Raw genomic sequence first — 19,134 nt, 5'->3', positions numbered from 1 at the left:
GGTTCAGCGGTTCCAGAGAAAACATTATTTAATATTTTTCTTAAATCCAAGATGGCGGCCAAACCGTCTAACGTATCAATTCGAAATTAACAAACTTATATCGCCTACGTGTCCCGAATATAGTTCTGAAATCTCCCCTTCATCCGACCAACGCTTCTGGAGAAGAAGATGTTTGAAGGTTTTAGGGTTTTTTCAAGATGGCCGCCGAACCATGTGACCGATCAAGAACAAATTAACAAACTTGAGAAAGGACCTCATGGGGAATATATGTGTGAAGTTTCGTCTTCATCTGTCTTGCCCTTCTGGAGAAGAAGATTTTTAAAATTTATTCATTTTCAATCCAAGATGGCTGCCGAACCTTGTGACCTATGATATCATAAATTTAAATTCTGCTTTCCATCGTCGACCCGAACAAGTGTGTGAAGTTTTGTGTAAATCGGATAAAGTCTATTTTTCTATCCAAGATGGCCGCCAAACCATGTGACTTCTGAGGTAAATTTTTTTTACCATGTATGCAGACTTGAGGGAGGAAGGCACTTGCAAATTTTCGCTTTGATGGCTTATGAAATACCAGAGAAAACATTATTTAATATTTTTCTTAAATCCAACATGGCGGCCAAACCATGTGACCTATCACTTTGAAATTAACAAACTTGCATCGCATACATGTCACGAATATAGTTCTGAAATCTCGCCTTCATTGGACCAGCGCTTCTGGAGAAGATGTTTGAAGGTTTTAAGGTTTTTTCAAGATGGCCGCCAAACCATGTGACGTATCAACAACAAATTAACAAACTTGAAAGAGGACCTCAGGGGGAATGTGCCTGTAAAGTTTCGCCTCAATCTGCACAGCCGTTCTGGAGAAGAAGATTTTTTTTAAAAAACACTAAAAAACAAGATGGCGGCCGAATTACGTCATCGATGACGTCAAAAAAAACATTTTTGACGATGAATTTTGGTGTAGATGAGGCTCAGAATTTTTCAGATTTTTCCTATATGGCGTTCTACTTGACGAATTTTCACCGGTATATCGCTTCACTTATGACGTCACGAAAAATCACACGTGTTCCCCATAGAGAGCTTAGTAAAATGTATCAAACTAAAAATTTTTCCATTGCACGGTTTCCGAGATACAGATGTCCAAAGTTTATCGCTTTTTTCAAGATGGCGACCGTACCACGTGACCAATGACGTCATAATTATAACGTGATTGTGCTATCAAAAAAGATACATACTATGGTGAAAATTTCCTGTCGATCGGACTTAGTGTTCCAGAGAAAATGATTTTTAAAGCGAAAAAGGGTGCAAAATGCCGGCGGAAAAATAATAATAATAATAATAATAATGCGTAATAATAAACAGAAGAAAAACAATAGGGTACCCTGTACTGACAGGGTACCCTAATAAATAAAAAAGCAGCCACTTCAGTTTGTTTGATTCAAGAGGGGTGTTGGACAAACCGCATGAAATTGTAGCTTGGTGAGGTGGTTTCCCATTTTGGCAGTCAATCACATTGCTGGAGTCATAGATCCACCCAGTCGGAGTGTGTGTGTGTCTGTTTCCCTTTCAACTAAAAGGGAACAATTGTTAAGATTACGTTTTCGGCTTTTACAAGAAATGCAATTACATACATCATCCTGTCTCACTATATTTCCTGCATGCTCATATCACTCTGGCAAGCAAGTCAAACTTAGGTATTGTGGATCGCGAGCTCGGCCTACAAGGACATCAATATTTCACGAATACCGTATCACTTTAACGTTGTCGCTCATGCAGTCTTGGGGTTCATGTCTTCTCCCCTCCTTGGATTATCCGCGAGAGGAAAACGCGTACGTTTTTGAATCCGAGAGGACAAAGAGGGAATGTTTTCCAAATCGTTTGAGAGATTTCTGCTGTCTTGCTCAGGGACCAGTCAACATGCCTTGGGGCATTCTCCACATTTTCCGCAGGGGTTCCAGGCCCATCAGAGCCCCAACAATTTGGGAGCTTATCCACTGCCAACTGAGCCGACCCTTCACGGGTACCCGAGGGCCATTTCGTACCAGAAGCAGACCGGGTATCTCGTAATCAAAGTATCTTGTCTGTACGCTTCCATTTTATTCATATTCTGGTGTCCTGCCTGAAGCAGTTTCTTGGCAAGGGTTTATACTGGGTGATTTGCCATTGCCTTCCCAGGTGTTTCCATTAAAAGGAGAAAAATAATTTGCTTCTGCTGTCAGAGAAAAGTTTGAAAAGAGAGTTATAGAAGCACTTCATGCTAATGCCTATCCTCAAAGAGTTTGCAAGAGGAAAGAAAGAAGGCCAGGCCAAACTGGGCCACAACACACATGGGTTTGTTCAACATTGTTGGGGAAACAACCTTCTTATTTATTTTATGATCACATCGGCTTCCTCACCTCCCTGTTACACCTCTACAAGCCCCACTCGAACCCTAAATATAAATACCATAAATAAACCGTACATGGCTGGCATGGAACTGGCTCAGGATGAGCAAGAAATAATGGAAAAACTTCAACTCAGGTTAGAAGAATTTGCTGCAAACTATTTAATCAACACAATCAACAATAGCACCAATAATATATATATATATATATATATATATATATATATATATATATATATATATATATATATATATATGCAATGAAAGAAAGTGATAAAACTGCTGTTATTTAGTACTTAACCATCACACAAACTCAAGTACAACTACGCATGACCAACTACGGCAGGAATGTCCTTCAAAGCAAGTATGAGCCACACCCATAGCCACGCCTCCTCACGCTGATTGGTGGAACTGCTTGCAGGTTGAACGATGAAGAAAGCGTCGCACGTACGATATTATTATTATTATCATGACGTCCAAGTGTGTATTTTTGAGAACTAATGTCCAAGGCAATTTAAACTATAATCACGGTCGTCAGCGAAGAAAAATAAAATCGTGTTTTTATTGGTCGATCTATTCGCGTGTAGTACGTAATGTGTGGACAGAATAATTATCCTGCAATCTTCGAACCCCCCCATACCCCCGACCCCTCCCCTTTTTCCGGAAATGATGCACCGAAGTGACAAATAAGATAGTGTTCAAGCCCCATGTCAATGGCTCGATCAGCATGAAGCATGAGCTGCAGATCATGTATTTGTAAACGACATTCGCAAAATAAATAAATAAATAAATTCTGAAAGCGCCAACAGGTTCAAGGCTCGAACGTTGGACCCTCATCAACATTGCGCCACTAGACGCGTGCGGAGTCAGCGATTACAATCACAACACCACCATACGGCATCGTATCGCATATGTACCGATGCACATGCCCCGAGTGAAATGGCGATTTCTCACTGAAAGCCCACGCTCACCGGAACATCGCTTAGGCCGCTCCGTTCTTGTCCTGCCGCGCTCTGCCTGGCGGCGAAGGTCGCACTCCCGCTCCAGCACTCCATCCCCGGCGCGCGCACGCTTCGCTCCGCCTCAAGGCCCGTGCGCGCGCGCTCCCGTCGCTCCGCCTCCAGTCACCCGCGAATTCCCCTGACGTCATCGCACAAAGTCGCACCTCACCGACGGATTTCGAATGACATAAGTTTTGGGGAAAAAAAAAATCGATTCATAAATGAGACCATTCCCTCGCCATGCACCATTATGTGAAGGTAGTGAGCACAAGCAAGCACTTGCAGGCACCTGGATACCTTGCTCCGCTGCCAGACAAGTTTGGATGCAATCGATATGTAATAAACGTGCAGTTAAAGATTGGGCCTGGGCACGTTTTCCTCTGACCGACGTAATAGAATCAACTGCTTTTTAATCGTTCCATCCATCACCCACCACCCACCTCACCTCCCTCCCCAAACCCCTGAGATGAGCAACCTCCACTAAAATTCATAAAAGTACAAACTCCATCACGTGTTCCAACATTCATTTATGTTTGACCTTCGAGGCACCTTTCATTTTATGGCAGCCACATGTCTGGCCCCAGTACTGCTGGCTTCTCAAAAGACTTGGCTGCAGGCCAGGTTCCCCCGCTGATCGGAAAGGTAGGCACAATCCACGACTCTCCGCCATTATGGAGGCTTGGTGGAGAGCCTAACGGGTGGACGGCCTCCAACAGCGTTAAGTTTCTGTGCAGTTCATTTGGTCTTGGGTCTTTTCCCCAGTAACAAGAGCCTGCGCAAAGTGAGCCCAGGAGGTAGCTATGGTCAGGAACAATTGGTGTAGGGTCATAGTGGGGAGAATAAGCTCTTGCTACTCCACAAAAATCAGGAGTATCGTGTCCCGAGTTCTCAAACTTGTCCACAAGTGCACAAGACGTACAGGGCATCAAGGAATCCTCAACCCAATCTGTGGGAGTGGGCACAGATTCTCTTGCAGCCACTGCATTCACTTTAACGTGAGGCACTGGAAATGTCGGTGAAGGAATCGAATGGGCAGGTTTCTCTCTGGTCCGAATGCTCAAAGGGCAACAGGGCAGACGACGAGGAGGAACGGATGGAGAGCTACACCTCCTTCCAGGTTCAACGAAAGCAAGCTTCCTGCACGATACATTGAAAATGGTTAACAATTTTTTTTTAATAGATAGAGCCGATACAGGTGACAGCAATAAAGAAAGTACAGTACTTGCCTTCCTAATAGCACCGGAACAAGCTGCTTAATCAAAGGATAGAAACATATCGCCACAAGCAATCCTCACCGGAATATCTGCTTATGGATGAAGTTCCGATGGTTGACCCTTCGCCTGAAAGCACGAGATGTCCTCAAGTTCTGCAACTTCTTGTTGACATGAGAGGAAGTTTTGGGGAAATATTATCCTCATCATTATTATCTTCATCATAAAATAAATATCATTGGGAAAATAACCGTACACCTTGGCAGTCTACCACCTTGTCCCAGCGGTTACAAACTTGAATAGGTCCTGTCCACAGTCAGGCTGCATGGTGTTGAACGGATGACTTCAGTCCTGCATATGGTTCTTCAACTTTTATACACACGTATACCGACCAGTAATGCAGAAACGCCTCGAATGCTGTCCAGTCAATGCTTGCAAACCTTTGCACACCCAACAATGGCTTCCATCACTTCCACAGAATCAAAACATCCATTCACCCCATACGGCATTTTCACCCAAAGCGGTGATGAAAGCAAGCACAATGGTTCAAGTCAGGTTGGTCTAGACATCATTGACATCAAATTAAAGTTCCACCTTGCACGACAATCCACAGCAGGTAGCTCAACACAGTTTCAGATGGAAATATGCGGTAATTGGCCTCACCGATGAAAGGTTTTCCGTGTGAAGTTGTAATTAATATCGCGGCACAATAGATAGAAAGCAGCAATAAAGCATCCTTTGGCACCGTTTGACAAAAAAGAAAGAAAGAAAAACCTTCGGCCAATTGACAAGTTCCTGGGCAGTTTTGCGCAGCGCATCTGCAGCCATGGAGACGAACCGGGACAAAAGCTCCAGACGAATACACCGCATCTTCAGGGGCCTCACGAGTCGATGCACTGCCCTCGCAATTACACATCACGACACCTTGTTTTGTTGGCAAAAATCTGATTCAAACAAGTTGGCCAAAAACCACACCTGTTATAACAAAATGCACCACACAAATATGCTCGTCAAATAATTTTATTGTGGTTATGGTATTTTACCGTACACGAGAACATTGTGGTTTGATTGTCAAGCCAAGCAAAACGTGACCAAGTCCCCTGACAGCAGTGCTTGGTTTTGACGCATGCATTAGTCTTCACATGATGGATTAGAGAGAAAACATTTTGGAAAACTATTCACAAGACGAAACCCATTACGTGAAAACCTGTGAATGTGCAATTATGTCACAGTTTGAAAAGGAAGGTGTTCATTGAAAATTGGACCCAGTGTCCAGGCGGCAGGTAACACAGACAAGCATAAAAGTGCGCCGTCTCATTTCTGCAGCTCCTTCATGCGGTTAAGTGCACTGCCGGCCTTGAACCACTCGATCTGTGACTCGTTGAATGTGTGGTTCAATTGCAGTTCATCCTTAGAGCCGTCTTTATGATGGACAATACATTTGATGGCCTATAGGGTGACAAACAAATGACCGAGTGAAGGACACTGGGTAATTATACTTTTCAACCACGAAAAGGTGGAAAAACAAATATATATATATATATATATATATATATATATATATATATATATATATATATATATATATACATATATATATACACTTCTGTTTTATATAAATAAATAAAAATTTTATGACCTGCAACTAAATCAAAAGCACATGTTAAAAGGGACTTGTGTGGCAAGGAATGGGGGTGGGCACAATTACAAATCAATCGATACATATTGATAGGTCACGTTACGAATCGATAGGTCACCTGAGGTAGCAGCTTCATGAAGTCCTAAGGTTGTTTAGCTTAAGACGAGTCATCACAAGATGGTTTATGACTAATCAATAATGTGGACAACAGCAGCTTTGGTGCAGAAAAGTACAACGCAATTCTGTGTTGATAATATAAACAACATTCAAATGTACGTCAATCCAAGACACATGTTCGCCAACGTATCCATTCGACAAATGGTCCACCTTAACCAGATGTACAAGTATTTTTTATAATCATCATCAACTTAATTCTGCAATGTTCATTGAGGATTTTGAACATACACAAGGTGGCAGGCAGTTCATGCAAGACAAGGACCTATCCCAACTATACAAAGTGTATTACCTTGCCTTCATTCAATTTGTAGAATTGTTTGCTTCATGTTGCAAAAAAAAAAATGGGGTTCCAAAAAAGGAAAGAGGAATAGAGGATGAAGACTCCGTCCATCGAGGCTAAAGTTACTGTGGTCGCTTGTGAGAAAGCCCGTTGAATTAATTCGGCCAGCAACACCCAGGAACGTTGGCCCCGAAAACCGCAGCACATCATAAAGTGTGATAACTGTCTACCACCTTGGCAGATACAAGTGGATGCAAGTGGTTTCAGCACTTGGAAAAAAAAATTAATAATAATAATAATAATAATAATAACAACAAGCCGGTAGGTGGCAATGGGTCGCCGAGCATGGAAACTACAAGATATAGAGCAAAATGGATGTCATATAGTAGATAGGTAATCACCTTAAGATTATGCATATCAAATCTCATCCAGTTCCATCTACTGATAACTACTCAGTATCCATTTGAATGAAAAGTACCGAAAATGCGGTTTGAAATCGGAAATCCCCAAAGTTCGAGGGGGTGATGTGGGTGAACAAAGATCTAAATCGAAAATCCGGCTCGATCGTTTGTGCACAATGTATTCCAGATGATTAGTGTGACTTTTCATGACCATCCGACCATAACCTGAGGAGTAGCATTTGGTGCGAAGGCACCTCCAGCTCTCACATATTATCGATTTTTGCACTAATTGACCTTTGACCCCTGACCTAAGCGAAATCGGTCAATATGTCCTGAGGCAAAGTTGTAGTACTCATTGAGTACCATAAACCTGCAAAGTTTCATTCGTATCGATGCACTCACCTAGTCGCTAGGGGGCCTTCAATTTTTGCCAATTTTCACGCATACCCTAATTGTAGGGGGCGCTGCGGGTAAAGTATTCCATATATCACAAAAACCGGAATATATTTGATAGCGCATCACCTGTAGATCATTTGTGCCAAATTTCATAACCCTACGTGGGATAATGGCTTTCAGAATTGATTTCGCGTGAACAGTACCGATTTTGAAGGTTTTTCGGTTGTTGCTAGGGAACCAAAGCGTCCCTAGCAACCATCACAATTTCCAAAGCACAAGGTCATAAGATGTACCTACCACCCGAGTTTGGTCAAAATCCACCCACGTTTACTACCATTTATGCTGGTGACAAACTAACAAACAAACAAACAGACAGAATTTCTGACAATAAGGGTCACCTATTTCAGCGACCCAATAATAAGTTCAGTGAAGTTGGTGGGGCACCATCACAAATCCCCATGGTTCCCACCTCAAACAAAGTTGAAAGATGGCAAAAAGTTCCACCAGGAATGACCCAATATCAAATTTTGAGTAAAAAAATAAAAATAAATTTACCCCATTTTGACCCCACCCTTTGGGGCATGAACTGGGGTTTAGATCCCCCCCCCAAAAAAGAAAAAGAAATAGTTACATATTTCATGGGTTCCCCAATGTTGATTGCGTATTCAAAGCTGCATGAAAAAATGTTTTTAAATGTGCCCATAATTGCATATTTTGGTATTCGACCCTTTGACCCCACCCCAAGGGGCAGGGCCAAAAATGACTGCTCTCACACAGTCTTGCCATGTAGTGATCATAACTACCAAGTTTGGTGAATGTATGTATAACTGTTGAGGAGATAGATGGACAGACTCATAGACCCGATTAAAATATCCCCGTTTTTTTTGGGGGGGGGGGGTCAAAAAAGCATGGGGATAACAGCAACAGCTTCTTATTCCGCTGAGAGTGAAATGGGGTCCATCCACAGCACGTTAACGCGATGAAGCATAGGGTGTTGCCTCGGACCAAGTGATTATGACGTGGCCTCAAGTGGCAATCTCAGAAGCCATAAAACAAAAAAAAAAATCCTACCAACCACAAAAGCCGATCTAACAAATAATTTCTGTTATTAATCGACAAGTGATACAAGGCTCATGGAGGTTGTTGTACATGCATCACCTTCAGGACAAAGGCATGAGTAGACATCAGCGTACCTTGAGAAGAACATTAGTACACGATGGACAAACATACTGCACATAGGGGATTTGAACCTGAGATCCCAGCTTCGCAAGTCAAGGGTTCAGATGGGAATATGAGCAGGCCAACATTGATAATTGCACAATATTGTGTTGCCTGGGACTCATAGGCCATCACCCACCTGTGTTGTTCCACCCCTTCAGGAGAGCAGCACGCACATCTGCGTGCACAAGGTCTGAGCAGGTCACTGATGGACACTCTGTGGCTACAATCTTGGACTTCAAGGTCTTTGTTCAACAAAACCTCATGTTGCTTGCTTGTGCCCCTGCTCTGGGTTCCTCACCAATTTAATTTAGTTCGTAGATAGGTAGTCATTTCATAAAGACCAATAAATTTGCATCATCTCTGAAAAGACCAACATCAATACTGTACATGTTCATTTCAAATTGTCAGGAAACACTTTGCATGGCAAAGTGAAAGGAGCCAAGGAAGATGGACAGAGGAAGAATCGTCAAGACGAGAGTTGTACTTGGCTGACAAGTAAACAATGGACCATATTCTTCCTCGTTCTTCCATGAGCTTCAGCCTGATATAGAAAATAAACAAACATCAAACGTGAAATTACACATTACCTTATTCTTCTTTCGGCTGCTCCCGTGAGGGGTCGCCACAGCGGATCATCCGTATGATCCGCATAGCGATTTGGCACATGTTTTACGCCGGATGCCCTTCCTGACGCAACCCTGGTCGCCTCTTACGACACAGGGATATGGTACACCTATTTTAACCGGGGTATACACCGGCCCAGTATACTGGTACTCATTTCGCCGACCTCGGAAGGATGACAGGCTGAGTCAACCCCCTGGTGTATTAATTCAGTGGCCCAACGGGGCTTGAACTCAGGACCTTTTGGATCCCAAGCCGCTGCCCTAACCACTGCGCCAACACCAGGCTGAAATTACACATTACCTGGGGAATATAAAAAAATTTTTTTTTGACGTTTTAGTCAACTTGCTCATGAGAAATTTTAAATATATTTTGAGACTCCAAATGCAATTCCAACAGGCCAAAGCACTCACGGCAAATAAAAAAAAAGACGATAATATTCACTGCAATACAAATCGAGCCACGATCTCACATGGAGCCAACGTGAAGGTGAAACAAATAAAATATTTATCATTTGATTGTTCTCTACCACCCCCCCCCCCCCAAATTCATGGAGAAGCAGTCAAACGGATTGCAGACATGAAAACAGACGGATGAAACTCGACTTCAGACCAGCACAGTCGGAACCTTTGAGGAAGAGATGGAACTTCCAAAAACAGCCTGGTGCCACGTTTTAGGAAAATAAATATAAAAACAAGCAGTCATAGACTGGTACTTACGAAATCGTCACCTTGACTAATAAATGCTGTCTCGAGAGAAGATAGCGATGCATACCAGAAGTTTCTACGATGATTCTGTACCAAACCATCAAAAAATCGAATGTTTTGGATGTTTGATCTCACTGTGACCTTGACCTTTGACCGATTTTGACCAAAATCTAATCAGCGCTAACAATCACCCTCCTGAATCACGTGGTGTAATTTGACATTGGTAGCTTCTTCCGTTCGAGTTATCGTGCCTACAAACAAACACACAAACAGAGGACGGAAGTCATCAATATACTTACGAAATCTTTATATTTCGTAAGTAAAAATTACCCCCGTGTGGGGGTGACGGTCATCTATCTATAATTCCAGCAATCTCTGTGTGTGTGTCTGCGTGTGTGTGTGTGACCGCTGTTTCTCGACAACCTCTGGTCCGATCTAATTGAAACTTGCCAGGTATATTGCTGGGGACCTGAGGATGTGCCTTTTCAAGGTTTGATATTAATTGGACAAGTGCTTTCCAAGTTATGGCCATTTATTTACCAAACCAATGGCAAGACACGTTGTTGTGTGGGCGTGGCCGATGGGGAAGGGAAGCACAGCCACGTTCCGCATTACAGGTTACAACGTATGGGCTTCCGGCGAGTGATGACTTCGTGTATTCTAATAATTTCTCGATTTCTTATGCGCATTTATAGATAAACACAATGGCCCAAGTTATGATCGTTTTCATATTAGACGGTGTATAAATTTCGGGAACATCAGAGTGCTGGTATGCTTCGAACCAGGAAGTAAATTTTTCTCTCTCTTCTCTTCCCTTCTCTTTTTGTTTTTCCTTGCCACGACATTGCGAAAAGGTAAAATACGTTGGCACTAATTGAATAATTGGGTATTAAAAATAAATTGCAAATAATCGTAACTACGAATAATATCAAACTTCCGGGTCACGCACGTACGGGCACGTGAGAGCGAAGAAACGGCCTGTGTGGTTTATTTATTTATTTATTTTTTTTTTTTTACGGGCACGTACTAGTCTCTATAATGCCACAAGTTCTCAATGTTCAGTTATGACTGAAGACTACTGCGCAGTTCTACTGCGCAGCTCGAACTGCGCAGTTTGGTTAAAGATGACTCGGCATTTTGGCGCGCGCGCACGAAATTAATTTTGAAAATAAATGCCGACATTTACATTTCGGGTTTTGAAACTTTTGCACCTTCGGCGGAAAATGTATAAATATAAAAGGCTAAAAATGTGCTTTATATTTATATTTCATTTCTCCTTCCTTCTTTGCGAATCGCATCGGCGTTTTTGGCCATCTTCCAGATCACGTGACGATTAAACGGGAAGGAAATTCAAAAATCTGTCTGGTTAGATACAAGATAATATTTTTCACTATCATATAATCAATGAACAGTTGCCGAATATCTTGTAGAATGGCAGACTAGATAGGTTTTGAAAATGGCGATTTTTATAACTTGCGTGACCTCGTGACCTTGACCCTGACCTTGAACCCGGACAAAAGTTATATCGTTGTGCAACACTAATCGACCTCTACCCACCTACTAAGTTTCATCAAGATCGGAAAGAAAAATTGACGGACGGACATTTGGTCCAGCTTTATTAGGTCATCTTGGTAGAGATGACCTAATGTAGGAGAATAAATCTCTCCCCCTTGCCCCCAACACAATGGGATTCCAACCCATGGGGATTATCATTTTTTAAGTCTTTGTTCTGACCCGGCCAGGGCTTGAACCACTGACTTCCTTGACTTGGACTTGAACTTGGAGCGGAGCTCTAACCATTACACCGAGTCTGGTCGGGACACATCGACTTTGACACGAGAAACATTGGCATTTAAAACCTGAGCTCAAGATAATCAAAATTGTTTTCGACCTATTACTCAGGAAATATCAGAATACATTTTTCATTTGTTACCACAAAATGCTGTTGCAATTATAAAAATCCATGAAAGTATTCTTTTCTAATCATAATGACGGGAGGATTTGCCAGGATAGTACAACCGGGCATCGAGTGTTTTTGAATACCAAAGTCCGAGTCCGCACATTTTTACCTTCGCAAACTTCGTTTGACGAAGGTATTGTATTGACCCCTGTGTATTTATTTATTGGTAAATATGTGTGCGGACAACATTGCGCAAAAACTGCTGGACCGATTTGCATGAAATTTTCAGAGATGATGTGCAGTTACTCAAGGACGCCAGGCGAAGCTTTTGGGAGCGATCGGATCAAAGGTCAAGGTCACAAAAAGGTCAAAATCGTTTTTTTGCGATTAAAGTGTCAATTTTGTTCCGATTTAAATCAAATTAAGTCCAAAATGTTCAGTATTCAAATCCCGATCCACTGATATAGCGTATGGTATAGTGTTTGCAACCCTAGTTAGTCTGTGGAAGTAAAAGGTCAAGGGGGTCACCAAAATGGAGTTTTTGATTGGGAAGCGTTGTGGACAACATTAACAAAAACCACTTCGCAGATTGTCATGAAATTTTGTGGATGTGTTTGGCATCACGAGAGGACAAATAGATTAGATTTTGGGAGCGATCGGATCAAAGGTTAAGGTCAAGGTCACAAAAAAGGTCAAAATCGTTTTTTCGCGATTAAATTGTCAATTTTGTTTTGATTTACAGCAAATTAACTCCAAAATGTTCAAAATTAAATTCCCCATCCTCTAATATGACACATGGTATAGTACTTTTGTCACCCAAGGCAGCGGCAGGGGGTCAAAGGTCAAGGGGGTCACAAATTCACATTTATATCGGAAAGCGTTGTGGACAACTTAACGCCAAAAAACAAAACGCAGAGAGGCTTTAATTGTTTTGGATTTGTTTGGCATCATGAAAGGACAAATCCATTAGATTTTGGGAGCGATCGGATCAAAGGTCAAGGTCACAAAAAGGTCAACATCGTTTTTTCATGATGAAAACGGTTAATATGTTTCCGATTTACATCAAATTAACTCCAAATTGTTCAGTGTTCAATTCCCCATCTTCTGAAATGACACAAGGTATAGTACTATTATCACCCTAGGTAGCGGTTGTGGGTCAAAGGTCATGGGGGTCACGAAATGCATATTTGTATTGAGATGCGTTGTGGACAACTTAATACAAAGGTAACTAGTGGCTGCGGCGAAGGTATGCGCTCTACGAGTGCCCGTTCTAGTTATACATTGCAACGCGAAGATGAACGAGCGAGAAAGGAACGGAAGAGCAGACATTATAAAACGTGTTACGAGAATGAAAAATTACAGTACGCGCTCAGAGTACAACCTCCTAATGAACTTTATGGAGGCAACCCAGAGTGCATGCTAAGCATTTCAAAATAAATGAAATAAACAATGAATTGACAACCTCAGGTAGTCGTATAAAGCAAGTGCGGTGAGAGGGTGCTTTATGGAGAGGGGTTTAATTGGGCTCGGGCTGTTAGGGTATCAAGCTTTCAAAATAGCTTCATCACGGCCATATCTTTCACAACAATTGTTATAGCGAACAGGTGCCAGGTACTCCTTTAACACCGATGGGGCAGATGCAGACGTCATTTCCGATGCCAGAAATAAAACAAAGCACAAAATGATACAAATTAATGCTTTGTACCACAAATTGCAGTGTGTTGGGAGCAAGTGAACAAATAGTCTGCATTTGATGACAAGTTCTCCACATGCATCGATTTAGTCTCCTCCAAAAGCTTCGTTTTTGTTTAAATAATAATAATAATCAACACCTTCAACTCATCAAAATTTTCAACAAGAGTCAGCCTTCTTTCTTAAAAAAAGAAAGAAATAAATAAAAACACGTTACCTTCCTGACACTTTTGGTAAATGCTGCAGTTAAATTTGCAATATTGCCCATTGCAGATTCTGATAGACCACCAAGGTCATCTAGACAAATGGTTCCCAACATGTCCACGGCCTGCTATGGATCCGTGGGAGGGGGAGGGGGGAGGTACGAGGCACAAGTAGGTATCAGCGTAAACCTCCTTCAACTACCAAAAGACATCGCACACTAAAACTTGCCACGAGTCAGAAGCAACATCCGAGAAGGCCGTAGTTCATCCTGCTTGTGTCATGGAATAACCCTAACCTCTGAACCAAGGTGCTTTATGTCATTATGATGGTCATTACAGAGTGAATGACAACACAGTGATTGGAACCAAAGATAAACCAAATACTACTCGATTTTGAAGAGCAGTTCAACCAGATTGAAACAAACGTATCAGCAAAATGGAATGTTTAAACCACAAGAGGGTGGAGCAAATGAGCAATAAATGCTTTTTACCTTGTTATTTGTCACACGTCCAAATTCCCAACACATTTCTTTGGGATATCTGTAATTATCTACCACAGATTCTCTATCATTCAATGAGTCTTTCAAAAATAAAATAAAATAAAAATAAAGAGAAAAACCATTTCCACCAATCGGTCATTCCGGTGTTGGCCTCACTCGGTGGTCCAGGGAAGAAAAAAAAAGTCAAAAGGTCTGCACGCAATAACCTCCTTAAAATAGCTACTGCAATTATTTGTTCTTCCATTTTGGAACCCCTCTAACGACTTATTCACTAATTAAGAGCAAACAAGTCTCACGTGGAAATCAGGGGGTACCACAAGGTCAGAGCAATTAATTTGAATTAGGGAACAATGTAGACACACAAGTCTTCTTCTTCTTGGACATGACAAATAGCAGCTCATGTCCAAGTCCAAATCAAGAGATGCCAGTGGGAGGATTGATCATCCATTTGGGGTTTGGGTTGGGAAGGGGGTGGGGATAACATTCCATACCTATGCAAATAAAAAGTAAGAATAAATAGTAAAGGTGTACAAAATGCTCAAAAGTTTGCAATGCCTATGAAATAAAATCAACAACCCTGGTTGTGCTCAGAAGTGTCAACAAGAAAAAGAAAAGAAAAAAGAAAAAGCAACAACATTTCATTCATCACTGTTACATCTATCTATAATTTCAGCAGTGTGTGTGTGTGTGTGTGTGTGTGTGTGTGTGTGTGTGTGTGTGTGTGTGTGTGTGTGTGTGTGTGTGTGTGTGTGTGTGTGTGTGTGTGTGTGTGTGTGTGTGTGTGTGTGTGTGTGTGTGACCGCTGTTTCTCGACAACCTCTGGTCCGATCTAATTGAAACTTGCCAGGTATATTGCTGGGGACCTGAGGATGTGCCTTTTCAAGGTTTGATATTAATTGGACAAGTGCTTCCCAAGTTATGGCCATTTATTTACCAAACCAATGGGAAGACACATTGTTGCGTGGGCGTGGCTGATGGGGAAGGGAAGCTCAGCCACGCTCCCCATTACGGGTTACAACGTACGGGCTTCCGGAGAGTGACGACTTCGTGTATTCTAATAATTTCTCGATTTCTTATGCGCATTTATAGATAAACACAATGGCCCAAGTTATGATTGTTTTCATATTAGACGGTGTATAAATTTCAGGAACATCAGAGTGCTGGTATGCTCCGAACCAGGAAGAAAATTTTTTCTCTCTCTTCTCTTCTTTTTGTTTTTCCTTGCCACGACATTGCAAAAAGGTAAAATACGTTTGCGCTAATTGAATAATTGGGTATTAAAAATAAAATACGAATAATGGTAACTGCGAATAATATCGAACTTCCGGGTCACGCACGTACGGGCACGCGAGAGTGAAGAAACGACCTGTGTGGTTTATTTATTTATTATTCTTTTTTTTTTTTCTTTTTTTTTTTTTTAACGGGCATGTACTAGTAAGATTAATTAGGATCAGGAGGGAACATAATGAAATTAATTAAAACCCAGAAATCATCTGAACGAGCATAACCCGTGCTCTGCGCGACATGTTGGGGTGGGTGTGTTTGAGAAAGGAACTGATGCAGAGTATCAGTAGTAATTTTACTTTAATGCAGTAAGTGGAATACGATTTCACTGTTTCAGAATCATTTTATTTACTTTTTTTGTACCATGCACCTCATATGGTCTTTGAGATAATGTAAGCCGAATATCACGTTACTCGAGCGCAGAACAAAATCGAAGATCGAGCGACACGAAACCACAAACTCGGAAATAATATACAAGATGGTAGAATTCTGGAACATCTGGCAGACGATGTTGTGTATTAGTGCAGGTTGCGTGGCCATTTTGAATTCCATCCCTACAGTGTCACCACCTTACAGCAATGGGAAGTATTTCCACTACCCCCTCCTCCTCCATAATCTTTTGCAAGTTAAAATATTTCCAGTCACCATCCTTGGCTGGAGGAGTGGGTGGTGGGGAATTGTTAATTTGTCCTTTTATTTGGCCATTTTGTACACAACACGTATGCACACGGACAGGGGTAGGGGGGTGAGGGGTCCAAAAAATAAAACAAACGCCAATTACGATATTCTGCAAAAATGCTGAGAAATAAAACAGAAATAACGTGCTATCTATTTCATCACAAAATTACACATGACCACATGATTGCATGGCATATCAATCAAAATTTGACATATTTTCGCCAAATTCACGTTAAAAGTCATGCAGTGTTGAATTAACATACTCCTAAATTGGCAGGTTTTTTTTTTTTGGAACATTCAGTATTTATTATCTCGTTCCATCAAGTCATGTCCGATTTCTGGTGACATTCATGATCACATTTATCCAAACATCCCCGTCCTGCACTGCTTTCCGAAGCGCTGACAGTTTGGCTACAGCCCTTACCCCATCGATCAAGCACTTACAAGTCTGCCTCCACCTCTTCTTCCCTCAACCATACCCAGCATGGTTGACTTCTCCAAACTTTTTTGTGTTCTCCATGAATGACATGTCCAACCAATGAGAGTTTGTTTCAGCATCAGCACTTCTAACGTACATGGTGCTCTAATTTCTTCAACCATAGATTAGTTTGTTCTTCTTGCAGTCTATGACATTAACAACGTTCGTTTCCAACACTGTCAATCTTCTTCCATCTTCTTTTTCACTGTCCATGACTCACATCCATGCATTGCAACTGTAAACACTAGAGTATCCCCCAGCCTCCTCTTGCTTTATATTGTAACATCATCGTCTTTCCAGATCTTTATCAATCCTGACACTGCTGTTCGCTCAATTGCTAACAATCTATTAATTTCTCCTCTACCTCCTCCAATCACTGAAATTAAATTTGACACCATTTCCACGTGATCTCCCAATTGACAATATTTTAATCGTTTTTAAATAATGACCAGCTTTTTCACTTTCTGCAGCAGTTTCATCAAGTCCTCTTTACTTTCTGTGAACAGTGTGGTATCAGCATACCTTGGATTGTTGATACATCTTCCTCCAATCCTGACTCCAGCCTCTGTCATCCAATGTGTATATATATATATATATATATATATATATATATATATATATATATATATATATATATATATATTATTATTATTACCTGAATGGAACCCCCCCCTCAACTAGACGAGGCAGCAGGGCACAAGTCGAGTCCAATCACAGCACTTGCTGCACAACCTTCCAGAAACAACCGTTGCCTGCCACACGAACACTGTCTCTGCCCTGCTAATCAGTCAGCACGTTTACAGCCAGGAATATTAAATTAAACCAAAGAAGCACCGGGACTGACACGACGCTGATGTCGTTATATCAAATCACCTCCAAACTTGGAGGCATCCATATGGTACTCAAACCTTCACAATTCTTTGGTTGAATTTAATATGCCTGGCAGCAAACCTCCTGACTGGTGACCAGCGGGGCAGAGATGTGATCACATGGCAGGGGACACTTGTTGCTGGGACTCGATTTGCACCCTGCTGCCTTATAAAGTTAGGGAGCTCGATTTAGTTTTATTAATGAGCCTGATATGGTCACAAATCAACGATCAGCAATATATTGTTGCGGTTTTCGCGCCCGCCGGCGTGCTGACGGCCACGTAACTCGAATCGCGGCACGTCGCCCACCGGACGGACAATCCAGTCGTGACCCTCTCGGACTAACGCCGGGAACCAGTCACGGGTGGACCTTTCGGTCTCACCGCGATCGAGCCAATCAGCCCCCGCGTGGGATAGGGTTGCTCGCCAAATTCGAACTACCTAAGTACCCACGCGGAGGGTAGACCGGGCGATCGCACCTCGCCGCAGGTCGACTTCGGACACGGGCCACTTAAGCGACCCGTTCCGTACTATCAGAATAACCGAGCGGTGTTATCGTCGACCTCGACGGTTCGATTAATTATCGGGCGTATTCAGCCCACTACCAACCCTTTACGTGAAGCAAGATGGGGATTCAATGGAGGAAAAGACGAAGCGAAGCGGGAAACAGTTCAACAATAAAGCACATTTATTCGCGGCACACGGGAAGCACACAAATACAATTCCACCAAATGCACACAAAAAAGAAAACACAATTCCATTTACACAAAAAGCAAACATAAAAGTGAAAACACAGTGCAGAGCTAATACCGACTACCGAGCACACGGCAACACTTATACAATTCTACTTCACAGACGGCGCCGACAACACATACCCAAAACCAAGGAAAAGAACATCCCCAAGAATGAGGCAGGCCTGAGGCCGAGACCGGGTCGGGCCTACCCGTCTGGTGATGAGACGCGGAGCGGCGATGGCCCCGCAACCCGCGGGCCTCGTGGACAGTGCCTGGCAGGGGGTGGGAACGGGGCCCCCTTGGTCGCACTATCTCAGCGCGGGGGGAAACAGGAGGGGGTTGCTGATGCTCGGGGTATAGAGGATCTTTATTATCCCTGGTGTGCGTCTCCACCTCGGCCAGGTCGCGCTGCCGGCCTCCCTCGGGCGTGCAGCTCCTGGCACCGACGCGAGCACCCCCTCCCTCGTCCGACTCTCTTCAGCTTCTCCAGCCACTGCAGGCTTCGGGCTCCAGACTTCCACACTCGTCCCCTCCGTTCCGACTCCTTCTCGTTCTCGTTCTCCTTCTCGTTCTCGTCCTGCTGACTCCTTCTTACTCGTTCTCCCTTTCGACTCCTTCTCGTTCTCCTTCTCGTTCTCGTCCTGTTGACTCCCGAACACCGTCCTTTTATCCCCCCGTAACTTCGCCTTTGACCCCCTCCCTTTGACCTTTCACCTCGCTCCCCATTGGCGCGAGAAAAAGTGGGCGTGAAGGCTTTTT

General features: G+C 42.6%; 2 protein-coding genes across 5 annotated transcripts in view; both read right to left on the bottom strand.

The window, feature by feature from the left end:
* LOC147011823 (DCN1-like protein 3) overlaps nucleotides 1–4,779 on the bottom strand; it is a 66,169-nt gene extending 61,390 nt beyond the window's left edge. Inside the window, exons 1-2 of one of the 3 annotated variants that reach the window (XR_015051698.1) lie at nucleotides 4,680–4,779; nucleotides 3,355–4,521 (exon numbers count right to left, since the gene is read on the bottom strand). The gene's annotated coding sequence lies outside the window, so the exon portion shown is untranslated. Of the gene's footprint in view, nucleotides 1–1,460; nucleotides 1,571–3,354; nucleotides 4,522–4,679 lie in introns of those variants that run through there. The other 2 variants (XM_085857118.1, XM_085857117.1) reach the window with 2 other exon arrangements.
* An 820-nt stretch (nucleotides 4,780–5,599) lies between these two features.
* Nucleotides 5,600–19,134, bottom strand: part of ACO2 (aconitase 2) — a 41,282-nt gene continuing 27,747 nt past the window's right edge. For both annotated transcript variants that reach the window (XM_085857093.1, XM_085857094.1), the window contains one exon: nucleotides 5,600–6,044. In XM_085857093.1, coding sequence (XP_085713219.1) covers nucleotides 5,910–6,044 — 135 coding nt within the window. In that variant the 3' untranslated portion in view covers nucleotides 5,600–5,909. The remainder of the gene's footprint in view (nucleotides 6,045–19,134) is intronic.

Source organism: Eptatretus burgeri, chromosome 15 (assembly GCF_056783735.1).
Source record: "Eptatretus burgeri isolate ZD-2024b chromosome 15, Ebu_testis_v1, whole genome shotgun sequence".
NCBI lineage: Eukaryota > Metazoa > Chordata > Myxini > Myxiniformes > Myxinidae > Eptatretus > Eptatretus burgeri.
This window is presented reverse-complemented; position numbering and strand designations above follow the sequence as displayed.